Here is a 26,549-nt window from a genome sequence, read left to right as displayed (position 1 = left end):
ACACAATATGGTCCTGTTCAGTAGTGTGTCAGCCCGATTTTATCTTCTGCCATCTACTTCAACATAGCTGCATGTATGTTTTTACATAATTGATCTGTTAGCTGGTTTGAAACAGAAAGCAACAGTCCTGTGCTCCGCTCTTCCTGCACAACAGAGCACTGCAGAGCAGAGACTAGCAGGTGAGCTGTGTTTGGTGTCTGTTGCAAACAGATCGGTTACGTGAAACTGCAAATGTTGCGCCATTAATGCACATGGCAGGGAATTAGTTTCTGCCATTTAAATAAACAGAGCAGCATTTGCAGTTTCACATCACATCATTATTATGTCAGCAGGCATCAAACACAGCTCAGCCTTGCTGGTCTTAGCTTTGGAGTTTTTCGTTGTGTAGACTGAGAAGAGTACAGAATTGTTGATCTAGCTTAAAACCAACTAACAGATTGATTATGTGAAAACATACCTACAGCTACAGTACAGACCAAAAGTTTGGACACACCTTCTCATTTAAAGATTTTTCTGCATTTTCATAACTATGAAAATTGTACATTCACACTGAAGGCATCAAAACTATGAATTCACATATGTGGAATTATATACTTAACAAAAAAGTGTGAAACAACTGAAAACAGGTCTTATATTCTAGGTTCTTCAAAGTAGCCACCTTTTGCTTTGATGAGTGCTTTGTACACTCTTGGCATTCTCTTGATGAGCTTCAAGAGGTAGTCACCGGAAATTGTCTTCCAACAATCTTGAAGGAATTCCCAGAGATGCTTAGCACTTGTTGGCCCTTTTGCCTTCACTCTGCGGTCCAGCTCACCCCCAACCATCTCGATTGGGTTCAGGTCTGGTGACTTTGGAGGGCAGGTCATCTGGCGTAGCACCCCTTCACTCTCCTTCTTGGTCAAATAGCCCTTACACAGCCTGGAGTTGTGTTTGGGGTCATTGTCCTGTTGAAAAATAAATGATGGTCCAACTAAATGCAAACCGGATGAAATAGCATGCCGCTGCAAGATGCTGTGGTAGCCATGCTGGTTCAGTATGCCTTCAATTTTGAATAAATCCCCAGCAGTGTCACCAGCAAAGCACCCCCACACCATCACACCTCCTCCTCCATGCTTCACGGTGGGAACCAGGCATGTAGAGTCCATCTGTTCACCTTTTCTGCGTCGCACAAAGACACGATGGTTGGAACCAAAGATCTCAAATTTGGACTCATTAGACCAAAGCACAGATTTCCACTGGTCTAATGTCCATTCCTTGTGTTCTTTAGCCCAAACAAGTCTCTTCTGCTTGTTGCCTGTCCTTAGCAGTGGTTTCCTAGCAGCTATTTTACCATGAAGGCCTGCTGCACAAAGTCTCCTCTTAACAGTTGTTGTAGAGATGCCCAAAGTTTGCCCAATTTTTCGGACTGACTGGCCTTCATTTCTTAAAGTAATGATGGCCACTCGTTTTAATTTACTTGCCTGCTTTTTTCTTGCCATAATACAAATTCTAACAGTCTATTTAGTAGGACTATCAGCTGTGTATCCACCAGACTTCTGCACCACACAACTGATGGTCCCAACCCCATTTATAAGGCAAGAAATCCCACTTATTAAACCTGACAGGGCACACCTGTAAAGTGAAAACCATTTCTGGTGACTACCTCTTGAAGCTCAAGAGAATGCCAAGAGTGTGCAAAGCAGTCATCAAAGCAAAAAGTGGCTACTTTGAAGAACCTAGAATATAAGACATATTTTCAGTTGTTTCACACTTTTTTGTTAAGTATATAATTCCACATGTGTTAATTCATAGTTTTGATGCCTTCAGTGTGAATGTACCGTTTTCATAGTCATGAAAATACAGAAAAATCTTTAAATGAGGTGTGTCCAAACTTTTGGTCTGTACTGTATATTGATGCAGATGGCAGAAGATAAAGATAACGTTTTTTTAGTGCGAGTTATGTACAGGAGCATACATTGCACAGAAGAACAGAGTGTGTTCTAAACATGGATTAGCTTGAGGATGTGCTATATATTTGTATTAGGTGCAGCTGAGCTGAGCACAGTATAGCTGAGTTGTGCTGGAAGCCTGTATTATTTTATGCATTTATCAGTCAGCCGGCTTCCACCACAACTCCGAAGGTCAGAAAGTCTAGTCAGAAGCAAACAGTAAAGACAGGGAGGGGTCTTGAGCACTGAGGAAAAAAAGTGCTGCTGGGAAATGTAGTTTTAGCAGCATAAACGTATGACCCCTATATAGCTATGGGAAGCTGAAAGCACACTGAGGCAGACGGAGTTAAAAAAGACACAAAAGGTACAAGAAAGAATCTTTATTTTGAGATGTTTATAAAAACAGTAAGTATGCATTTACTATAGTTAGTGAAAAATAGTACCATTGTGGGAATAACCTTATAATGTCATTATTAATTTGCTTAAACTGGTAAAAATTACATTTTTAGTTATTTAGGCAACTACAGTATAAGGATTTTCCCTTTGATTCCCTTACCCGCAGTGTTAATCAAATGGACATATGTGTTCTGTCCCTGAAAATCATGGATAGAATGCCTATATGATTCACGGACATCTGAATTAGGCCTTAGTTTGTATTGTATTATATTGAAAGTAGTATAATTGTAATATTTGATAACTTACGCGGAAAACATGTTAACTTTAATTGACTAATTAAATTTTAATATGTGAATTTACTTTGGAGTTTTGACCTGTGCTGTGCGATATTGAGACACCTTACTTACCTATACAAGCCACTAAGTCTCTTTTTTTATATTTAGTGAGCCAGAGAGTGGTAATACAAGATGTGAATGATAATGCTCCTGAATTTTTAGATGTCAATAAAGCATTCGGTATGTATATTAATGTATTACAGGTCAGTAGCCATTAATATCAAGTGGTAAAGACTGCAGGCTGTTGAGTTAATTCTTGTTGCCAACGATTTTAACATGATGGATCTGGCATAAGAGGTTCTTTTTGGAGGCACAAAAATAAGGAGATATAATCAAGATTGTGATAATTCAAATACCTCTCATACATCCCTCTAAATAATTTATTATGTTTATGATATGATATCTAACAAAATTGCTTTTCTTCACTTTTGTACAGGAACCAGTTTAACCAGTTTCTGTCAAAATGGGCAGAGCTGGGGTGTGACAGAGGCGTAGCGAGAGCGTGACGCCACAAATTGTCTAATTCATGATGAGCCACGACATTCCTTACTCCATAAATTTTACTCCAGTCTAGTCATTGACTGGAGTAATATTTCTGGTAGGGCACATAGAGATGCGTATCACTTGTCAGATGCTCTTGATGCATCAAGAGCAAAGAGTAAAATCGCTGGTCTTGATGAATCAGGGCCAGTGTATCCTAATATCTATATATAATTGCTGTGTATCAAAGTCAATATTGAGATCTGTCTCATGATCTACCTATATCTATACTCAGAATTTTAAACGGCACATCTATTGATGTGTATAGAAAAAAAGGTTTCTACACCAATACAAAGTTGCAATCAAAATTATTCCACCCCCATAAATTACAAATTAGGTTTACTTGCAAAATTAAGATGTACAATAAAAAATTATATTGTGGTGCCATGTTAGCCAGAAAAATCGACGTAAATACTTTTATGCCCAAAAATGACAAAAGTATTCTCTGAGTAATACCTTTATTGGCTAACAGAAAAAAAACATAACTGCAAGCTTTCAGAGCTCTGGGGCTCCTTCTTCAGAACAGTTTACAAGTTAATTAATAAGACAAGAGCACAACTTTTAAGAGATATTACAACAGGACATTTGTTCATGAGGTGGAAGCGGTGATGCCTCTTAAAGATAAGCCAAGGAAATTAAATTAGAGTTTTGTTACAAATGGAGAAATGGAGAGGCAGTGGGAATGTTCCCTTAGTTATCTGGAGTCCGTCTGGTGGAGGTGTCCATGTAGTGAGTTATAAATTTAGGTGTTAAATTGAGTCCTATTGTCAAAGAATTGAACATCTTTATCAGTTTGGATTCCCAAATTCAGATAACTCCAGATAACTATTGGAACATTCCCACCGCCTCTCCATTTGTAACAAAAGCCCTAATTTGATTTCCTTGTCTTATCTTTAAGAGGCATCACCCCTTCCACCTCATGAACAAATGTACTGTTGTAATATCTCTTAAATTTTGTGCTCTTGTCTTATTAATTCATTTGTAAACCTGCCTGAAGAAGGAGCCCCTGTGCTCTGAAAGCTTGCATATATATTTTTTCTGGTTAGCCAATAAAAGTATCACTCCGAGAATACTTTTGTCATTTTTGGGCATAAAAGTATCTATTTGCAAAATTAACAAACTTTCTGCTTTTTGCAATAAACCAATCAAGCAAGAACAATTTAAATAGCTCAATGCAACTAATATAACAAGTGGTTTCTCCAAATCCAAGATAAAATTACACTTTTAATGACTGCTGCACTCAGAATTATTTAATTCCTTCATGACACGTGTCATGAGTACTTAGTACAGCATCCTTTGGTTGTTATAACCTGTTGCAATTGTGATGTATAGCCAGACTCCAGCTTCTGGCATAGTTCCTAAGGAATCTTACCTCATTCCTCTTGGGCAATGGCCTTCAGTTCACTAATATACTTATTTTTGCGTGCTGCACTACCCTCCTTCAAAGCTAAGCAAAGATTTAGGTTCAAGTCATGTAACTGTGGCAGCCACTCAAATAATCTTCCTGGAAATTTTCTGAAACCAAGCCTTTGTGGACTTTGAAGTATGCTTGTGATCATTGCCCTGACCGAAGGTTCATTGATGTCCAGGCTTCAAATTCCTTATAGAAGGCATTTTCTCCTAAGATTTCATGATATTGACTGAATTCATCTTGACCTCTAAATGCTGCAGGTTTTCAGTGCCAGAGGAAGCAAAGCATCCCCAAATCATCACTGAGCCACCGCCATGCTTTACTGTAGAATGGGTATTCTTTTTTAGTGTATTCTTCATTCTTTTCTCTACTGCTGGTCCATAGGCCAGAAAGATTACAGTTTTTTTTCATCGCTACTCTTAACAGAATCACAAAATGTCTGTGGTTTATTTATATGTTTTTGAGCAGACCGGAGCTTGCTTTTCTTGTACTTTGGGTCAGTATAGGTGTACGTCTTGGAGATCAGACATGCAGATCTTCAGCGTTTAGTATGCTTCTTATTGTGCAAACTGAAACGACAGTGCCTGTTGCCATGAAATTTAGCAGCAGATCTTTTGCAGTCACTGAAGGGTTTTTTACCATTGATAACTTCCTATTTCTGCCATGAATTGGTATTTTAGCCAGTGCTCCTTTAAACTTTGAACTTGTGAATTATGCTTCCACTGTATCTTTAAGAACATGCAACTCTTTTGCTTTCTTTATTTTATCATTTTCCATCTTTGTGCAAGATAATGAATGATCTATTCTTTTAACTTATGGACCATTCTCTTCACCACCCAAGAATATTAGTGAACTGGAGGGCATAGTGCACAAGAAATGGGCTGAGATTCTTTAGGAACACCGCCAGAACCTGGTGTTTGGCTATGAAACATGTTTGCAGCAAGTTATAACAGCCATAGGTTGCTCTACTAAGTGGTAAAGATGAGTGCTGTTAAGGGGTTGAATAATTCTGTAGTAATGATTAAAAGGGCCATTTTTTTATTGAATTTGGAAAAACACTATTAATATTAATTATTTAGTAGTATTTACATTGGTCTTATTTTATAGTTTTATTGAAAACAGCAGAAAGTTTGAATTTTTGCAGATAAACCTAATTTGTAATGGGGGTTGAAAATTTTTGAATGCAACTGTAGTTAGGTTTTCTGTACTAAGAGCAATGAGGCTTATGAACTCTCTGCCAGAAAAACATATAGTATTGATTAATTAATTTAAAGAGTTTAAAATGGCCATGGATTCCTTTCTTGTTTGGAAAGTTGACTTCTCTAATATGGATGTTTTTTGCCTTCCACTGAATCAGTTTTGCAGAATATTAGGATGAGCTACACTTATTTATATAAAACATATATTTGTTTCAACCTTACAAACTGTTACAATGATACTATAAAGCATGGTTACTATTACACTTGTATCTCTTCAGTGGTTATACCTGAAACTGCTGTTATTGCTACTGAAGTGGCCTATGTGAAGGTAATTAATATATTTTTTATATATGACATTCATTTCATATTAACTTTTAAAGATTTACCTTACTGACTAGTAGTCAAATATATAATAAAATGAAATAGGTTGTCTCAAATTTATTGAAACATTATAGTTTAAAGTGTTGGCACCATTGAAATTGTTCCAGAAAATGAAGTATTTCTCCCAGAAAATTATTGCAATTTCACATGTTTTGTGAAATACTCATACTTCAAGGGTGCCTTCTCCCAACAGCAATTTTAAGATCTCTCCACAGGTGTTCAATGGGATTTAGATCCTGACTCATTGCTGGCCACTTCAGAACTCTCCAGCGCCTTGTTTCAATCCATTTCTGGGTGCTTCTTGAAGTATGTTTGGGGTAATTGTCCTGCTGGAAGACCCATGACCTAAGATGCAAACCAAGCTATCTGACACTGGGCACTACATTGTGACCCAAAATCCTTTGGTAATCTTCAGATTTCATGATGCCTTGCACACAGTCAAGACACCCAGTGCCAGAGGCAACAAAACAACCCCAAACATCTTTGATCCTCCACCATATTTCATAGTAGGCGCTGTGTTCTTTTCTTTGAAGGCCACATTCCATCTTCAGTAAACAGTAGAATGATTTGCTTTACCAAAAAGATCTATCTTGGTCACATCTATCCACAAGATACTTTCCCAGAAGGATTTGGCTTACTCACGTACATTTTGGCAAACTGCAGTATAGATTTTTTATGTCTCTGTTTCAGCAGTGGGGTCTGCCTTGGTTTCCTGCCATAGTGTTTCATTTTATTCAAATGTCGACGGATAGTTTGTGCTGATACTGATGCATCCTGAGCCTGCAGGACAGCTTGAATTTCTTTGGAACTTAATTGGGGCTGCTTATACACCATCCGGACTATCATGCATTGCAACTTTTCAACAATTTTTCTGTGACGTCCACGTCCAGGGAGATTAGCTACAGTGCCATGGGTTGTAAAAGTTTTGAATATGTTGCACACCATGGACAAAAGAGCATCAATATTTTTGAAGATGAGCTTGTAACCTTGAGATTGTGGATATTGTTCAACAATTTTGGTTCTCAAGTTCACAGACAGTTTTCGTCTCCTCTTTCTGTTTTCCATGCTTAGTGTGGCACACACAGACACACAATGCAAAGATTGAGTCAACTTCACCCCTTTTTACCTGGTTTCAGGTGTGATTTTCATATTGCCCACACCTGTTACTTGCCACAAGTGAGTTTAAACGAGCATCACATGCTTGAAACAAAGGTGTTTACCCATAATTTTGGAAAGGTGCTAACAATTTTATCTGGCTTATTTTTGGTGCTTTGTGTGAAATTATGTCTAATTTGCCTTTTTTCTATGTTTTTTGTGTTGTTCTACTGCACACAAAGGAAATAAACATCTGTATAACAAAACATGTGTTATTGCAATAATTTTCTGGGAGAAATACTTCATTTTCAGGAACAATTTCAAGGGTTCCAACACTTTTGGCCATGACTGTATGTGTATGACACCAATACTGCCTAAACAATGCTCATAAATTCTAGTATTGTTCAGCACAACCTTATTTTATTGAACATGATGGTCTGGATTTCCTACTTAGGGTGCGTGCCCACAATCAGGAGATGCTGCGGGTTTGACGCTGCGTATCTATGCAGCGTCAAACCTTCAGTGGCCAGATGTTACAGCATAGGATGGGATTTCTATAAATTCCATGTACACTACGCGTCTCTGTGCACCTGCGGATCACTCGCGGAAACTGACATGAGGCGCGTTTTTCAGACCTGCAGCATGTCAATTTCTCTTGCGGGTCCACGAGTGGACTTTCTCCATAGATTAACTATGAGGATAGTCCGCATATGAAAATAATAAAAAATCACGCCGCTCATTTGCATAATGAGGTCTGAAGACTCGCGGCTATTCAGCAGCGTCGGGGCCTCAGGCGACTCCGGATCGTGGGCACATAACCTTAGGAGTAAATTGTAAATAGAAGCAATGTGTCTGGTCCTAAAGCTAGGTTCACACATATATAAATTCATTTCTGGATTTTATTTTGTTGTAGATTTCTGCACTGCATTGAAATTATGAAAATCTATGGTATTTCCACAACAAAAAGGGTGTGCCTCAATCAAAATCTACTTCTGCAAATTTACATTTCCTTCTACAACTTGTAGAGAGATTTTTTTTCTCAATCTCTTTTGTTTGAAAAAATTGTTGGTGCACTTTTTCACTGTGGAAATTTAAACCAAAAATATTTCGTAATTCTTGGCTATAATATATTATTCATGTTTTTTGGATACGGTTAGTGTATTTAACATTTATTCAATTTACAATGTTTTTTTTTTCCATCAAGGCTACGGATAAAGACAGCGGAAAAAATGCTGAATTATACATTGCAGTTGAGAAGGTGGAATTTATTTTCTCTAATAGTGAAACTCAGCAACTTGGAAACATCTTTAGCATAAGCAGTAGTTCTGAAAACGGCATATACACTGGTTCTGTCAGGTCTGTTGTGAAAACACAGATGATCAGCATTTCAAATTCATTGGTTTATATGAATTTTAATTTTTTGAGCTCATCTATTTATTTTTTTTTAATGTACAGAGTTGCTAGTAATCTGGATAGAACACTGAAGGGTCAATACCAAGTCACAGTTAAAGCAGAGGATAGAGGGAGCCCTTCACTCAGCACTATCCGCTCCATAATGGTAAGACTCCAGATGTGCAATGAATGTGTGCTCCACAGATTTACATATTTTGATGGGGCATAAAACCATGGGGCAGGCACCAACTACTGCGGGCATATACACACAAAGTATGGAGAACTGGCAGCTGTTAAAAAATTACTATTCAGAGAACAACACAGAACTTCAGCGGCATAACAATAAGTTTTCAGAAACTGTGACAAGGCCAGTATTTTGCACACTTTAACCTCTCATCTGTTAGCACTCCCTGAGTCCATTCCACCAGTCCTATATTGGACTCCTTGTCTCCCTGAATGAAATTTTGATGTAATTATACTTTTCCCTTTAACCATAGGGTTATTTTCTGCTTTTTGCTGTAATCCGACATAAAATGTAAAAATTTAAAAGTTATACGTTATATACTTTTACGTTATTTTTTTTTACTTTCACTTTGTTTCATTTTGTTCCTTTTATTCTTATGTAACTATTTGATTACCGTAGCCTTAAATCTATCCCATTCCCTAAACCTAGTGTCCACCCTAACCCTCGTTCTAAGCTTAAGAACAGCTAGAAAGCAAACTAACACTCGTTCTAACCCTAGTTTTAGTCTTACTCCTAACTCTAATCCTAATCCTAGTCCTAGCTCTAATCCTAGTCTTAAAGCTAACCCTAACCCAAATCCTAAAATAATCCTAGTCCTATCTCTAAACCTAGTTAGGGTTAAAAAAAAGTACATAAAAACTGAAAGTTTATTATAACAGTTGTTTTTTTTTTTACAGGGGACACATTTTTGCTAAGAGCTTTGTCATGTCAGTGGCTGCCTATGCTGTGTGCAGCAGCCAATGACAAACTCATCCTGTCTGCTGCTGTTCTGCATAGGCAATTTTTGCTGGCCACAAATCAAGCTGTCTTACTCTGCTACTCCCACTTGCTGGGCACTCAATGTGCCTGCGAGCTGCTCAGTGACAAGTGGCTAAGGACTGGTCTTTTGATCATATTGACAGTGGAGTGGGGTCCAAATTTTTACTTTCCTGTGCAATCCAATGCTACACCACTGCAGACAACTGCTAGTGCCTGCCACAAAAGAAAATGTATCTGCCTCATATAGTACAACAACACCACACTAAAACAGGTGCACACAAGATGCAGATACCAGTGGTTACCTGAAGAGCCCAGACACTTCACTAATGAATCATACACACATACAGTACAACCAAAGGCTACCTGTTGCAAAAGAATTTGCAGTAGTTACCAGAGGAAAATGCACTTACCCCAGTAATGCAATAATGTTCACCCATGCAAGCCATGGCCACTATCCACTACAATATGATTCTCTCCCCCAATGAGAACCCAAATACCCTATAATGTTGTGCCGAGCAGATGAACACTGGCTGCTTGCTAAGACACATGTTTATCTTTTAACTTGGGGTAGAACACAATCACTCAAAGAACCCCCATGATGGCTATGTACACCTTCGCCCATAATTTTTTTTCTATTAATCATTTGCTTCTAAATTTTCTTCAATTTTTCTGCAGCAGAATGTCTGTAATTTCTTTATACAGATGGGCACTTTTAAAAACTGAAACACTAGCTGTTCCTTTACCAAAAAGAAAAGTATCAGGGAAACGGTTTTTTCTTTTTCACATCACAGAGCCAACCAACATAGACCAGAAAGTAATCCCGACCTGTGTACAGCATACCCTCAACAAGATACAATCATGTGCAAAATAATAGCAGTCTAGAATCACTACTGTGTTTAATTACTATTTTTGGCAGAAAAGATCATGCAACATGAGAAAAAATTCATGACTAGGTGTAGTCGAGTAATGGGCATCCAACAGAAAAAACAGTCATGACCAGGGATGGGCGGACCCGTGGATTTTCAGGTCTATCGGGTGCGGCTGGAATTTTTTAAAATAGTTTGCTTTGGGTACCAGAACGGTACCCGAACTTGATCCTAAACCACATTTAAGTGAATGAGAGGCCCCAACACCTGGTGATTCCCATGCTGTCCTCTGTGTGAAAGCATGGGAAACAGTGGCTATGACTGGTAGTAACCTTACTGAAGTCACCGCCAGTGACAGCCTCTGAGTATCACGGTTCCCACCCTGTCACACATAGGACAGCGCATGAGCCAGCGGCTGTGATCAGCGGTGACAAGGTTATCACTGGTCAGACACCGGCTGATGACTACTACTGTCATCAGCGTCGCCTGCTCACGCTGATAGTAGCGATAGCAGGAGACGCTGATGAGGGTATTCATCAGCCGGCGCCTGTGCATAGCGGTAGCTTTACTGCTATCTACAGGTGCCGGAGACAAAGAAGAAGATGAACACGGCTTACTTCATGGGATCATTTAATTAACAAATGGATGAACAAGAGCTATTGTGGGGGAGTCTTTATTCAAATAATTTTTTTTCTCTGTGTGTGTTTATTTATTTTTACTACTGGGTTAGTAATGGGGGTATCTGACTGACACCTCTTCATTACTAACCGCAAAAACAGTTACCCCGATTGCCACCGCACCAGGGCAATTGGGAAGATGTGAGGCTAAGTGCCAGAATTGCCACATCAAATATGATGCGCCACTCCTGGGGTGGCTGCAGGCTGATATTTGTAGGTTAGGAATGGCCCAATAGCCATGGACATTCACCAGCCTATTAATATAAGCCCACAGCTGTCTGCTTTCCCTTAGCTGGTTATTATTTTTTCATTTAATTATTTATTTATGACAGACTAATGAGCACCAAGTGAGAGACTTGTGGTCACTCATTAGTTCAGCACTCATGTTGTCTTCGTGAGACACGTCCACGGTGAACTGAAGTGACAATTGGTCAGGAAGAGCCGAGGCTGAGCACCAGAATTGGAGCATCTAATAGAGAGCCGGTCTTATTAAGTTGGGGAGGTATCAATACCCATGGACCTTCTCAGCCTATTAACATCAGCCCTGAGCAGTCTGCTTTGCCTTAGCTGGTTATTAAAAATAGAAGGGACCCCACGTAATTTTTTTTAAGTGTCACCCCATTTTTAATAACCAGCAAAGGTAAAGCAGAAAGCTGGGGGCTGATATTAATAGGTAATTCAATGGTAATCCAATAGTTAAATGTCCCATGACACCCATCGAATCCTATGGAGTCTTGTTCTGAGAAAGTTGTCAGTATGATGTTATGATAGGCTACAAGCACTAAGGAAAGACAGGAGATCTGTCCCTACAATAGAACTAAGCTAGATCCCTACGATGTAACGGGGAACCTGATCCTGCGATCAGACCCGCTAAAGTCCTCAGCTAGTCTGAACGAAGACCTATAGATGTGAGGGAGGGATCCCTACAAGAACTAGGGACTGGGAGAAAGATGGACACCTCCTAGCAGAAATTGTAGCAGTAAAAAGACAAACACACAGCATAGAACATAAAGGTCAAAAGACCTAGCTAAACTGACTGAGAAAGGGTACAAAGCACCTGGCTAGCTTAAGAGTAGAAATTACAATGAAGTCCAGCATGGCCAGAAGGGCGGAGCAGGATTAAATAGGCAAAAAGGTCATGTGACCAGCAAAATAGAAAAAACCTAACAGGAGAGTTCTAACAGTACCCCCTCTTCTATGAGGATCCTCCGGATACCCTAGGCCCAGGCTTATCAGGAAACCTCTTGTGAAACGCTCAGACAAGTCTGGAAGCAGAAACATCATCCGCTCTCACCCATGAGTTCTCCTCGGGACCGAAACCCTTCCAAGCGACAAGATACTGCAAACTCCCACTATACCGTCTAGAATTAAGGATGCGGGAAATTTCATATTCCCCATCCTCCACAACCGGAGGAACAGTGGCAGTGGCGTCTCTATCTGATACATCAGCTTTTTTCAATAGAGAAACATGAAACACCGGATTAGTCTTCCAGGAGGTAGGAATCTCCAACCTAACAGCAGATTGGTTAACTACCTGAAGCACCTTAAAGGGCCCTACAAACTTGGGACCCAATTTTTTAGAAGGAATCCTCAACCGCAGATTCTTAGAGGACAACCAAACTATGTCACCAACCGTAAACAAAACCTCTTGACGTTTCCTGTCAAAGTACCTCTTAGATTTTTTGTTAGCCTCCTGAAGATTACCACGCACATCTGTCCAAACTCTCTCCAAATCACCGGAAAAACTCTCCTCCTCAGGCACAGCTGATACCAATTTGGAGAATGACCCAAAAGACGGATGTCTCCCAGAACAACAAAAAAATGGCGAACACCCAGCAGAAGAGGATGTATGGTTGTTAAGAGCAAATTCAGCAAGCGGCAGAAACTCAGACCACCCCTCTTGATTGTCTGCCACAAAACAACGCAAGAACTGCTCAACATCCTGATTCTTCCTTTCTGTCTGGCCATTAGACTCAGGATGATATCCAGATGAAAACGACAAATGAACTCCCAACCTGTCACAAAAGGCACGCCAAAAACGAGCCACGAACTGAGGTCCCCTATCAGAAACAATGTCAGCAGGAACACCATGGAGTCTGACAATTTTCTTGACAAAGGCCTTAGCGAGTGTCTTAGCGCAGGGCAGTTTGATGAAGGGAACCAAGTGACACATCTTGCTAAAACGGTCCACGACCACCCAGATGACCGTGAAACCCTCAGAGGAGGGAAGGTCAGTAATAAAGTCCATAGCCAGATGTGTCCAAGGTGCACTAGGAACCTCCAGAGGGCAAAGCAACCCCGCAGCAGGAGTATGAGAAGACTTAGATCTAGCACACACAGTACATTGACGCACCCACTTAATGACTTCCTTCTGCCATCCAGGCCACCAAAAACTGCGACCCACAAGTCTCTTGGTCTCAGAAATTCCTGGATGACCTGCCAACCGAGACTCATGACACTCAACAAACAAATCTCTCCTAAAGGTCCTAGGCACAAACAACCTCCCATGGGGAATGCTAGATGGGGCATTCTCCTGTGCTTTAAGAATCTCATCTTCCAAAACGGAGTCCAATGCAGCAATCACAACACCTTCTTGTAAAATGCTCTCCTCCTCCTCAGCACCGACCATGGGAGAAAAGCTGCGAGACAACGCATCAGCTTTAACATTCTTGGTACCCGGGATGTAAGTAACGGAAAAATTAAACCGCAAAAAAAAAAGTGCCCACCTAGCCTGACGGGCATTCAAGCGCTTGGCAGCATCAAGATAGATCAGATTTTTATGATCAGTGAAAACCTGAATGGGAAATTCAGCACCTTCCAAGAGATGATGCCAGTGTTCAAATGCGAGTTTAATAGCCAGCAATTCCCGATTACCAATATCGTAATTAAGTTCAGTCTCAGAAATTTTTTTTGAAAAAAAAGGCACATGGATGTACTCCATCCTTGTTTTCCTGAGACAACACCGCACCGACCCCCACAGAAGAAGCATCAACCTCAACCAAAAACGGCTTAGTCACATCAGGCTGCATAAGGATGGGGGCAGAGATGAACCTCTCCTTTAGAAACACAAACGCTTCAATGGCCTCAGTATTCCACTGAACCGTATTAGCACCTTTCCTGGTGAGATCGGTCAGTGGTTTAACAATAATAGAAAAATTTTTAATGAATTTTCTGTAATAATTGGCGAAACCCAAGAACCTCTGTATCGATTTCAAACCAATAGGCCTAGGCCATTTCCTGCACAGCTTGAACTTTCACCGGGTCCATCTCAAAGCCCTCGCTGGAGATAATGTAGCCCAAAAAACTAATTCTCTGTACAGCGAACTCACATTTCTCTAGCTTAGCAAAAAGCGAATTGTCAATTAATAACTGTAATACCTCACGTACGCTCCGCCAATGAGACTCCAGATCAGGCGAATAAATCAAAATGTCATCCAAATACACAACCACATTTTTGCCGATCAAAGGTCTAAGGATGTCATTAATAAGATTCTGAAAAAATGCTGGTGCATTGGTAAGACCAAAAGGCATAACCAGATTCTCAAAATGACCCACAGGAGTGTTAAAAGCAGTCTTCCATTCATCACCCTCCTTCATTCGTAACAAATTGTATGTCCCCCCTGGAGATCAATTTTAGAGAACCACTTGGCCTACACTAACTGGTTAAACAAATCAGGAATCAATGGCAGTGGGTAGGGATTACGTACAGTAATTTTATTAATCTCGCGAAAGTCCAGACAAGGAAGTAAACCGCCGTCCTTTTTTTTAACAAAAAAAAATCCAACAGCCACAGGTGACTTAGAGGGTCTGATATGACCGGCGGCCAAGCTCGTCTGTATGTATTCCTCCAAAGCCTTTCTCTCAGGAATAGTAAGATTAAATAAACGACTTTTAGGAAGAGTCGCTCCAGGGACAAATTCAATGGTACAATCATAGTCTCTATGGGGAGGCAAAATTTGCGACTCCTCCTCAGAAAAAACTTTTCAAAAATCCTGAATAGGTACAGGTAATTCCCCTTTATCCACAGCAGCAATGCGCCCGTTACAACACTTGTCATAACACTTCGGGCTCCAGGACTTAATTTCATTGGTAGACCAATCCAGTACAGGATTGTACAATTTTAACCAGGGTAATCCCAAAATTACTGGAGAAGGCAAATTATTTAATACTACCATATCCAAATTTTGTTGGTGAATACCATTAATAGTGAGGGGAAATTCATAAACCTTGTGAGTAACACATTTCAAGGGAGAGCCATCGACAGAAACCACGGCAATAGGGGATGACAAAGGTTTGGGTTTTAATTTAAGTTTTTCCAAGAATCCCCCATCAATCACATTCAGAGTAGAACCACAATCCACAAATACCCGAAATTCAATTAGTTCTTCCTGAGCTGCAGTAGTAGCAGAAAGAAATACCCCCTTAGTGTTTAAACAGGCTATACGGGCGTAACTGACCATTTTTTTTTTCTTTGTTCATACGAAGCACACAGTTCTTAATGAAATTGTCAGATTTTCCGCAATAAAAGCACAAACCTTCAGAAAACCTGCGGTCTTTTTCCTGAGAGCGGGGTGACATCGCCCCAATCTCCATCGGCTCTCCAATGTCAGTACAGACCCTCTCAAGACTAGGAGCTGACATGGCAAAGGATTTACTCTCATTAACCCTTGCACACAGTCTCCTGTCCACCCGTATAGCTAATTGCATTGCCTCCTGCAAGTTTCCAGGTGTAGGATAAGCAATAAGCAGATCCTTAACCCTTTCACCTAGCCCAGCAAGAAACAAACTTTTCAGAGCTGAATCGTTCCACCCCACCTGAGCAGACCACCGACGGAAGTGAGTACAATAATTTTCCACATTACCTGATCCCTGCCTCAAAAGTCTCAATTCCGTCTCAGCTGATGAGACACGATCAGGATCATCATACAACAACCCCAAAGCAGAAAAAAAACTATCCACTGATCTAAAGCACGGATCACTAGGTTGGAGAGAAAAGGCCCATCCCTGAGGTTCTTTGCGCAAAAGTGACATTATGAACCCTATGCGCTGTGATTCGTCACCAGAGGATCTGGGTCTCAAACGAAAATACAATAAACAAGCATTTTTAAAGGAAAAAAAATCTTGTTGTTCACCAAAAAATAAATCAGGCAATCGTACCTTTGGCTCCACAAAATGCACTCCAGAACAGCTACTCACGTGTTGTTGGAGCTCGGCCACCTCCAGAGAGAGTCCCTGCAGGCGTTGAGCCAAATCTTGAACCGACACGATGATGGAAACTGGAGGTCTTTCCTTAGAGATATTTTTGGGCTGGACTTATTGTTATGATAGGCTACAAGCACTAAGGAAAGACAGGAGATCTGTCCCTACAATAGAACTAAGCTAGATCCCTACGATGTAACGGGGAACCTGATCCTGCGATCAGACCCGCTAAAGTCCTCAGCTAGTCTGAACGAAGACCTATAGATGTGAGGGAGGGATCCCTACAAGAACTAGGGACTGGGAGAAAGATGGACACCTCCTAGCAGAAATTGTAGCAGTAAAAAGACAAACACACAACATAGATCATAAAGGTCGAAAGACCTAGCTAAACTGACTGAGAAAGGTTACAAAGCACCTGGCTAGCTTAAGAGTAGAAATTACAATGAAGTCCAGCATGGCCAGAAGGGCGGAGCAGGATTAAATAGGCAAAAAGGTCATGTGACCAGCAAAATAGAAAAAACCTAACAGGAGAGTTCTAACATATGAGACGTCATAGTTCACTAGCATTCAGCAGCAGTTAACGAAACTCTCATGCTCATGCCTGCCACTGACATTGAGTAACTCTATTAAGTATGGTTCTTAGAACAGACATTACACAGCTGACATGAACCCCAAAATATTAGCCCGCTTGCCTACACACCAGGGCAACCAAAAAGAGCCAGGCAAAGAGCCAGAATTGGCGCACTTAATGTATGCGCCTTTTCTGGGGCAGCTGCAGCCTGCTATTTTTAAGATGGGGAGGGCCAAATACCAGCCTGAGAATACCAGCCTCCAGCTGTCTGCTTTACCTTGGCTTGTTATCAAAAATATGAGGGACCCTATGGCGTTTTTTAAATTATTTATTCAAATAATTTTAAAAAAACGGTGTGGGGGCCCCTCTATTTTTGATATCCAGCCAAGATAAAGCAAACAGCTGAGGGCTAGAACCTGCAGCTGTCTGCTTTACCTGCGCTTGTTATCAAAAATAGAGGGGCCCCCACAAATTTTTCTTTTATTTTTTTACATGCTGCGCTGGGCAATCACAGCCATGCCAAAACCATGTTGCTGATTAAGTATAGTTGACTAATTTAATGAAATGGGGTTGTTCTAAATAATAGCAGTGTGGAGTTAAATTAGTGAGGTCATTCATTCTGTGAAGAAACAAATGTCAATTATGGCCCTTATTTAAAGAAGGAAGGCAGCAAATGTTGTACCTGTTGGCTTTTGCCCTTGCTTAGCGAGTAAAATGGGTTGTTCCAGACATTGTACTGAAGGAGAAAAAAGTTTGATCAATAATTTGATTGAAGAGGGGAAAACCTAAGTGCAGAAAATAACTGGCTGCTCAGCTAAAAAGATTTCCAATGCTTAAAAATGGCAACCAAAACCTGAAGCATGTGTTAGGAAAAGAAACACTGCCATCCGCATAGATCATAGAATCACAAGAATGGCAAAGAAGCATCCAAGGATCAGCTCCAGGAAGATCAAAGGAGATCTTCAGTTACCTGTGAGTCCTGCAACCATCAGAAGACGCCTACGTGAAGCCAAACTATTTGCAAGAAACCCTTGTAAAGTATCATTGCTGAAAAAAAGACATGTTAAAAAGGTTGCAGTTTGCCAAAGAACACATTGATTGGCCTAAAGAGAAGTGGCACAATATTCTATGGACAAATGAGAGCAAGATTGTTCTTATTTGGTCTAAAGGCCGCAGACAGTTTGTGAGTTGACACATAAACACTGACTTCAAGCCACCGTATACTGTGAAGACTGTAAAACATGGAGGTGTAAGAATAATGGTTTGGGGATGTTTCTCATATTATGGAGTTGTGCCCATTTATCGCATACCAGGAACCATGGACTAGTCTGAATATATCAAAAAATTAGAAGAGGTCATGTTGCCTTATGCTGAAGAAGAAATGCCCTTGATATGGGTGTTTCACCAGGACCATGGCCCCAAACTCACCAGCAAGCGGGCAACCTCCTGGCTCCAGACCAACAAGATTGAGGTTATAAAGTGGCCATCCCAATCCCCAGACCTCAATCCGATTGAGAATTTGTGGAGTGACATTAAAAATGCTGTTTTTGATACAAAACCTAAGAATGTAAAAGAACTGTGGAATGTAGCCCTGTGAGCTTGAGCTGGAATATCTGTTCGCAGGTGTCAGATGTTAGGTGACTCCATACCACACAGATGTAAAGCAGTTATCAGAAATAAAGGTTACATAACTAAATAATAGTTAATTGAGTAACAGAAAAGATACATTTCAGTTTATACTGTAAATATTTGAGTTTGTAAATAAAAATGTAGACATTGCTATATTTTTGAGCAGCCTATAATTCCTTTTTCTTCATTTTCAGTTTAAAAATGTATATTTTGTTCATGTTTTCATTTGGAATTGAATGTACAGTGCTCCTAGTGCCTTTGTGTATATGGAAATAAATGCCATTATGAGATTGAGATTGAACTTTTTCTCTGCTGTTTTAAACACACTGCTATTATTTTGCACATAAGACCGGAGACACACTAGCATATCACTTCCGATGCGAGAGCTAATGACACTCGGCTCCTGCTCTGCTGCGAGCGGAAGCCGAGTGTCAGAGCTCTGTGCTCCGATCCTCTTGCATGAGAGAATCGCAGCACAGCTGCGGAGGAGACGGAGAAATTAATTTCTCCATCTACTCTGTTGTAGGTGTCTGGGGGAATCGCACTGCGCTCAGATGATATCCGAGTGCAGTGCCATGTTTCACACGCATCCATAGACTTATATGGGTGCTTGCAATCCGAATTCCACATGCAATCACAGCATGCCGCATCTTTTTTTCTATCCGATCGGAGCAGGAAAAAAAACACCTTTGAGAACACAAGCATAGGATTAAATTGGCACAAATGCAATCTGATTTTTAATCAGATTGCATTCGTTGACATAATCGCAAATGGGAACGAGCCCTAACTGTGTATAACATACGTACACATACACACACACTTACATTATATACAGTATACACATACACACTATATAGTTTTACTTGTAAAAATGTGTATTTACATTGTTCATTCTCATATCATTTGCTCTTACTGTATTTTCCCCTCTCAAACTGGTAGATATTTACAATAGATGAATCCTATAGAGTGGTACTGCGGTTCTCAAAGTCTGTCGATGAGCTGACTGAAAAGGAGCAAGATATCATTGGGTAAGTGTCTGTAGATTTAATATAGAATACATTTTCAAGAGGTATTTGGAATCAAATGAGAGATATACAGTGATGTGAAAAAGTGTTTGCCCCCTTCCTGATTTCTTATTGTTTTGCATGTTTGTCACATTTAAATGTTTCAGATCACAAAACAAATTTAAATATTAGTCAAAGATAACACAAGTAAATACAAAATGCAGTTTCTAAATGAAGGTCTTTATTATTAATGGATAAAGAAATCCAAACCTACAAGGCCCAGTGTGAAAAAGTGATTGCCCCCTAAACCTAATAACTGGTTGAACCACCCTTAGCAGCAACAACTGCAATCAAGCATTTTCAATAACTGGCAATGAGTCTTTTACAATGCTCTGGAGAAATTTTGGCCCACTCATCTTTGAAAAATTATTGTAATTGAGCCACATTGGCCTTTATAAGGTCATGTCGCAGCATCTCAATTGGATTGAGGTCAGGACTTTGACTAGGCCACTCCGATATCTTAATTTTGTTTTTCTTAAGCCATTCAGAGGTGGACTTGCTGGTGTTTTTTGGATCATTGTCCTGATGCATAACCCAAGTGCGCTTCAGCTTGAGGTCACAAACAGATGTCCGGACGTTCTACTTCAGGATTTTTTAGTAGACAGCAGAATTCATGGTTCCATTTACCACAGCTAGTTTTCCATGTCCTGAAGCAGCAAAACAGCCCCAGACCATCACACTACCATCACCACCACCATATTTTACTGTTGATATGATGTTCCTTTTCTGAAATGCTGTTATTTCTACGTCAGATGTAATGGGACATACACCTTCCAAAAAGTTCAACTTTTGTCTCGTCATCAACTTTTGATCATCAAGATGTTTTCTGGCAAAACTGAGACGAGCCTTTATGTTCTTTTTGCTCATCAGTGGTTTTCGTCTTCGAACTCTGCCATGCATGCCATTTTTGCCCAGTTTCTTATGGTGGAGTCGTGAACACTGATCATAACTGAGGCGAGTGAGGCTTGCAGTTCTTTGGATGTTGTTGTGGGGTCTTTTGTGACCTCTTGGATGAGTCGTCGCTGCGCTCTTGGGGTCATTTTGGTCAGTTGGCCACTCCTGGGAGGGTTCACCACTGTTACATGTTTTCGCTAACTGTGGATAATGGCTCTCACTGTAGTCCCAAAGCTTTAGAAATGGCTTTTCCAGACTGATAGATCTCAATTACTTTGCTTCTCATCTGTTCCTGAATTTCTTTGGATTGCTGCATAATGTCTAACTTTCGAGGATCTTTTGGTCTACTTCACTTTGTCAGGCAGGTCTTATTTAAGTGATTTCTTGATTGAGAACACGTGTAGCAGTAATAAGGCCTGTGTGTAGCTAGGGAGATTGAACTCATCTTCCCAAAGGTGTGATAAAACACTGTAAATTTATGTTTTAAGGGGGGGGGGGCAATCACTTTTTCAGGGTCCTGTAGGTTTGGATTTCTTTTTCCCTTAATGTTTACTTGTGTTTTCTTTGTCTTATATTTAAATTTCCTTTGTGATCTGGAACTTTTAAGTGTGACAAACATGCAAAATAATAAGAAATCAGGGAAGGGGGCAAACACTTTTTCACACCACTGTATTTCTACAATAGGTTATTGGGGTAAAACGTTTTAATTGCAATTGTAGAAAAAATCCACCTTCTCCATTAGAAGCTGCATGAACAGGACAGCACCATTTTCTACAGTTTCACATTGCATGATTTTATAGCTTGGGAATCAAATCATTCTCCAGGTATTTCTCATTCAACCTTTTAGCCAGATCTCTCATAAGGATCCATGATTTATCATTTACTAATGTGCTATTTGTAAGCCGCTGTAATCCGGTCTCACAGTACCCTCTCTCAAAGCCATGCTTGTGTTCTTTCCTTGATTATTTTTTTGTGCAAAAGTAGCATGAAAATTGCATATTCATGCAACTCAATCTTACTCTAAAAAGTCTGGAGTCCAGGAATACAAAGCACCTTAACTTATCAAACTTGTCTAAATGTGAAACTGTCTTTGTTGCAACCTATCGGATCATAGCTTTTATTTTTTAAACTGCTCTGGTAAAATGAAAACGGTGCTGTGATTGGTTGTCATGGGTAACAAAGACAGATTTTTATTTAGATACTCTCAAAAGATTTTTATCTCATGGGAAACAAGTGTGACATTTTTGGATGGCTATAAACATGACTTTTTTCACGATGTGATTAATAATGGCTTTGAAGTCAAGTCACAATTCCCTCTGAAGAACTGAATTATCATTAAAAGGGGACAAATATATTTCCAGGACCCAGGTCCAGTGGCCATATTGGTAATCTGTGGCCAGAGTCCTGCGAACCTCCTCCTACCGCTGGCATCACTGGTGCTTTTTTCTGATTAGTAGGTCTAGGTCGACACTATGTGTGCGTCACGCCATAATGATGCCTTCATGACAGGCCTAGTAACCACCGAATGCAAGAAAGTAGAAGGAGGTGCACAGGACTTTTGTCTGGTAGTCACGGACTTACGAAGTGGCCACTAGACCTGCATATCTTTTTGCTTAATTCTAATTACAATTTATTGTTATTTTATGTGACATTCAACAGGAATATCATAGCAGCGACTGGAGCTTCAGTGTTTGTGGCCGGGATTGAAGCAGCGGAAGCCTCAACAAGGGCCATACGGTGAGCTTCATAAACAATAGAGCAGGGATATGATGATTCATTTATTCTGCATAGAACGCGGATATAAGTACTATATGTATAGTAATTTTTGCTTTTAGCTTAATGCACCAGTAATAAATGAAATGTGATACTTGTAGACTTGTGCAGACTTTATTTTTGACAGAGGTATCATCTAGATTTAATTAGATATAATATGGACCATATTGTTCTCAACATTTGAAAGAGAACAGTTGGCAGTACAAAGAACGCAAGATTCAGTAATAGGTAACAAATTTCAAACTGAGTTAAAGCAGAATAAAGTTTAAGAAAAATAACAACTTTGCCACCATCTGTTCATGAAGGAGCTGTACCTGACAAGTTATAGTGATCCACTCTCAGAGCATTTGCATTGATAATAAGGGGATATGTTGGCTTGTTTGGTATGGATAAGCCTTATTCAGCATGTGCGTCCCCAGAGATAATATGATTTCAAGGGGTCTCACTGAAATAACATTACTCACATTCAGTGGCTATTGCTGGTGAAAGCATAATGTAAATGCTGTCATATTGTCACTTAAGTTGGCTAACACAGTGAAACTTCTCCAAAGCAGCTCCTTTTTGCGAAGACCACCCCTTATCCAGACCAGACTTCTTGAGATGGATTTTGAGTTTTCCTGTATGATATACATATACATTCTTTTTTTTAAAGACCTCCTCCCTACAAGACCACTTTTAAATGCAGTTTTCACTGCAGATGCTTATAGTAAACCACCTAATACCTCCTTATATTGCTGGCAGTCATTTCTCGGTGTAGAATAGAATGCTGCTGGTCCTTTTTTAGGCGTTATTTTCTGGGGGTAAAAAAAAGAGAACATAGGGCACTGTGATATAGCAGATTTCATGCCTTTGTTTGGAATAATATATTGATTTTCTAGAAAGGTTCTGAAAAACAGAATTGAATCTATGAAAATGCACAAACTTTACATGTCCACTTTAGGATTTGTCAATAGGATTTCCTTTACATCTATTTTATATCTATTCTTCCTTCCAAATAGCTCAGCTGCTGTGCTTTTTAAAAATCAGAACATATATCACACAAAAAACCCTATGTTATTCTATCTGAATCCATAAAGTATCCAGTTGGTCTTGTATATGCTAATTTACTATTTTTGTAGTCTGATACAAGGCACCACTGTAGTGTAAACCTAGCCTACAAGACTAAATGTTCAAGGAAATCTTTCATATAGAGCCTACCGTAGACACATGCTTACTTTACCTATTAGGCCGGCTTCAAATCAATGTTGTCAAAATCAGGTCAGTCACATCCGAAATTTTAGAACTGTTCACAAAAAGTATTCTAATGTCAATAAATATACAGAATCTAAAGGTTTTTTTCTAATAACTACAATTGTGCAATGATACATGGCAATCTGCATGACTTAATGGGGTCTAGAATAATGAGCAGAACTTTTTAAGTGGATGCAAAACCATTCCTAATGCTATGCAGTACAGTACAGTAATGCAATAAATAATACATGCTACATTTTCCTGTAGAATAATACAATGCCTGAACTTTGTCTCTCTTTATCAGTGCAGAGGAGCAGAGCATCATGACAATATACTGCGTTTATACTAATGGCACCGCCATAACACCAATGCAACTCAGCAGGTTAGTGAGCAAGAAGTCATTTTCATAACCATGTGTACACCTAGAATTTTCTAATACAAAAACAACACAGTACTTAAAGATAACCTGTCACATTTCTGGTTTTTGATGATATTGCAAGAATAAGGCTCGGACTACACTGCAGCTTTGGCTAGTGCAATCTATCGCCCTACAATGTGTTTCACGGTAAAAGGTGTCCTGTAGGCCTAGCCTTATGCATTTCAAGAAAATGTAACTTTATAAAATGATAAATGGGTGAATGAGAAATGAGAAGTCAACAGGAGGAAAGAAAGTATGGGGGAGGAGAAAGAGCAGGGAACATAGGGAGGGAGGAAGGAAGAAGGGAAATTGAGTGACATAGACATGGAAAGGTAGAGTTGGAAGGGACCTCCAGGGTCATCGTGTCCAACCCCCTGCTCAATGCAGGATTCACTAAACCATCTCAGACAGATGTCTGTCCAGCCTCTGTGTGAAGACATCCATTGAAGGGGAACTCACCACCTCTTGTGGCAGCCTGTTCCACTCATTAATCACCCTCACTGTCAAAAAGCTTTTTTCTAATATCTAATCTGTATCTTCTCCCATTCAGTTTCATCCCATTGCTTCTAGTCTTTGTGCAAATGAGATTAAAGCTGGTCCCTCTACACTGTGACAGCCCTTGAGATATTTGTAGACATCTATTAAGTCTCCTCTCAGTCTTACCTTTTGCAAGCTAAACATTCCCAAATCCTCTAACTGTTCCTCATCGGACATTGGTTGCAGACCGGTCACCGTTTGGGTCACTCTTCTCTGAATTTGCTCCACTTTCTTCATGTCTTTTTAAAATGTGGTGCCCAGAACTGGACACAGTATTCCAGATGAGTGGGAAAGATCTGACTGGGTGTGAGGAGGTTTCTTTTATTTGGGGACACATCATTGATTAATATAGAGTTATCTATCCAATAAATTCCAATATGTCCATTTGTGGTCACTGAATACTTGATTTTTACCCTAAGTAGTACATTTTAGTTATTCTACGGCATTATCTTATGCTACATGTGCACATATAACAAGAATATGTGTCAGTATGTCTGCAGTCATTCTTGCCCATATACCGTAGTTTTATGTAGATATCAGTTATAGACTAAAAATACAGCCAAATAAATAATAGTTATGATCTCCACATATGATCATTCAGCACATGGCCTATGGATATATTGACCTGTGGCTGCTCTACCAGCTATGCAAATGAATTTGGATATAGATATGTATATTTATTAGACATTTTTATTATAACGATGGACATAGAGACTAAAACTCTATGAATAGAAGTAGTGTCTCCTTGATAGGGGACAGGTAGAATCTACTGGGTAATTCCATCATTGTTATGCATAGAGGGTTCACTAGGAATAGTTGTTCTTTATGCTTCCTCAACATTGGAGATTTTACCTACATTACTCATAATAATCTATATGTTGGGGAAACTTCTCTTATCACTCATTTGCTGATTTTACCTTCCTATATATATATTTTCTGTATCAGTTGTAAAACATTTCGGATCCTTTAATATTTCGTTCTTTATAGCATTATACAGAGCAACAGTGAAGTTTTGGGTAACCTTTTACGTCTTGGTCTTTATGTCATTGTAAGTATACATCATTCAGTGTTAGATATTTTATTAATTTGGTTCTCTTTATTCTTTTTGCATGTCATTTCTTAAAGACAACCTGTTATAATTGTATGCCCAAAACTAATGGCATGTATGTAAAGGTTCTTTGATGCTGATTAAATCCCTACCTTTCTTGTAGGAATCCATTTAGCTGGTTTTGTTGAAAATATATGTTAATGAGTTACAAGTGCAGTAGGGTGGGCACTGCACTTTCAGCTCATCTGCTTCCCTGTTTTCCCTGCCCATTGCCTGCCTATTGTTATCTTTGATTGACAGGTGACTGAAACATGAGTCCACCTGTCAGTCAGAGATATTAGGCAGGCAGCGGGTGGGGAATAAGGAAGAGAAAAGAGAAAGTTGATAGATCCAAGATACCAGAAAATAATCTATAATTATATTAATAAATACCAAATCACTATAGAGAACACTTGGAATAAGCTTTCCCATCCCAGAGAATTCCAACCAGAGGAAAGCATGATATTATCAAAGGGCATGGGCATTTACACATGCATTAATGCTTGCATGCAAACACAAATATAATCACACACAGTCATGCTCACATAACAAGTCCTATTCCTATTATAGGGTGGTTTTATACATAGAATACTTTGAAAAAATGACACTGCGGTGTCATTTGATGCACATTTTTGAGCCACTTCCAGGTATGTGTGAAACCTATATTAAAAGAGTTTCACGATCATGACCTTTCTCCATGTGCCATTAGTCCATTAACCTTGTCCCTTAGTTGCTGTAATAACATCATGGTTCAAACCTTGAAATAGTGGGAGGGTATACAAAATGTAAATAGAATTATCCATCTATTCACATCTGATCCAGCTTCTCATACGCTGGGTCAACCAGCTGTTATCACCTGATGAAGCCATATCTGGCCATACATTACTCCTGCATTAACTAATGTTTATACAAATCTCCAAATGG

At 39.6% G+C, this 26,549-nt stretch overlaps 1 protein-coding gene across 1 annotated transcript in view; it reads left to right on the top strand.

Moving 5' to 3' along the window:
- CDHR2 (cadherin related family member 2) overlaps positions 1 to 26,549 on the top strand; it is a 436,943-nt gene that overhangs the window by 397,996 nt on the left and 12,398 nt on the right. Inside the window, exons 20-27 of the mRNA XM_073651379.1 lie at positions 2,768 to 2,839; positions 6,088 to 6,137; positions 8,490 to 8,641; positions 8,741 to 8,843; positions 19,562 to 19,650; positions 22,240 to 22,317; positions 23,888 to 23,965; positions 25,526 to 25,586. Of these exons, the coding sequence (XP_073507480.1) occupies positions 2,768 to 2,839; positions 6,088 to 6,137; positions 8,490 to 8,641; positions 8,741 to 8,843; positions 19,562 to 19,650; positions 22,240 to 22,317; positions 23,888 to 23,965; positions 25,526 to 25,586 (683 nt within the window). The remainder of the gene's footprint in view (positions 1 to 2,767; positions 2,840 to 6,087; positions 6,138 to 8,489; positions 8,642 to 8,740; positions 8,844 to 19,561; positions 19,651 to 22,239; positions 22,318 to 23,887; positions 23,966 to 25,525; positions 25,587 to 26,549) is intronic.

This window comes from Phyllobates terribilis, unplaced genomic scaffold (genome assembly GCF_046119375.1).
Source record: "Phyllobates terribilis strain yellow unplaced genomic scaffold, ASM4611937v1 Scaffold_11__3_contigs__length_659146591, whole genome shotgun sequence".
Lineage (NCBI taxonomy): Eukaryota > Metazoa > Chordata > Amphibia > Anura > Dendrobatidae > Phyllobates > Phyllobates terribilis.
The sequence above is the reverse complement of the archived record's forward strand: the minus strand, read 5'-3'. Positions and strand labels throughout refer to the sequence as shown.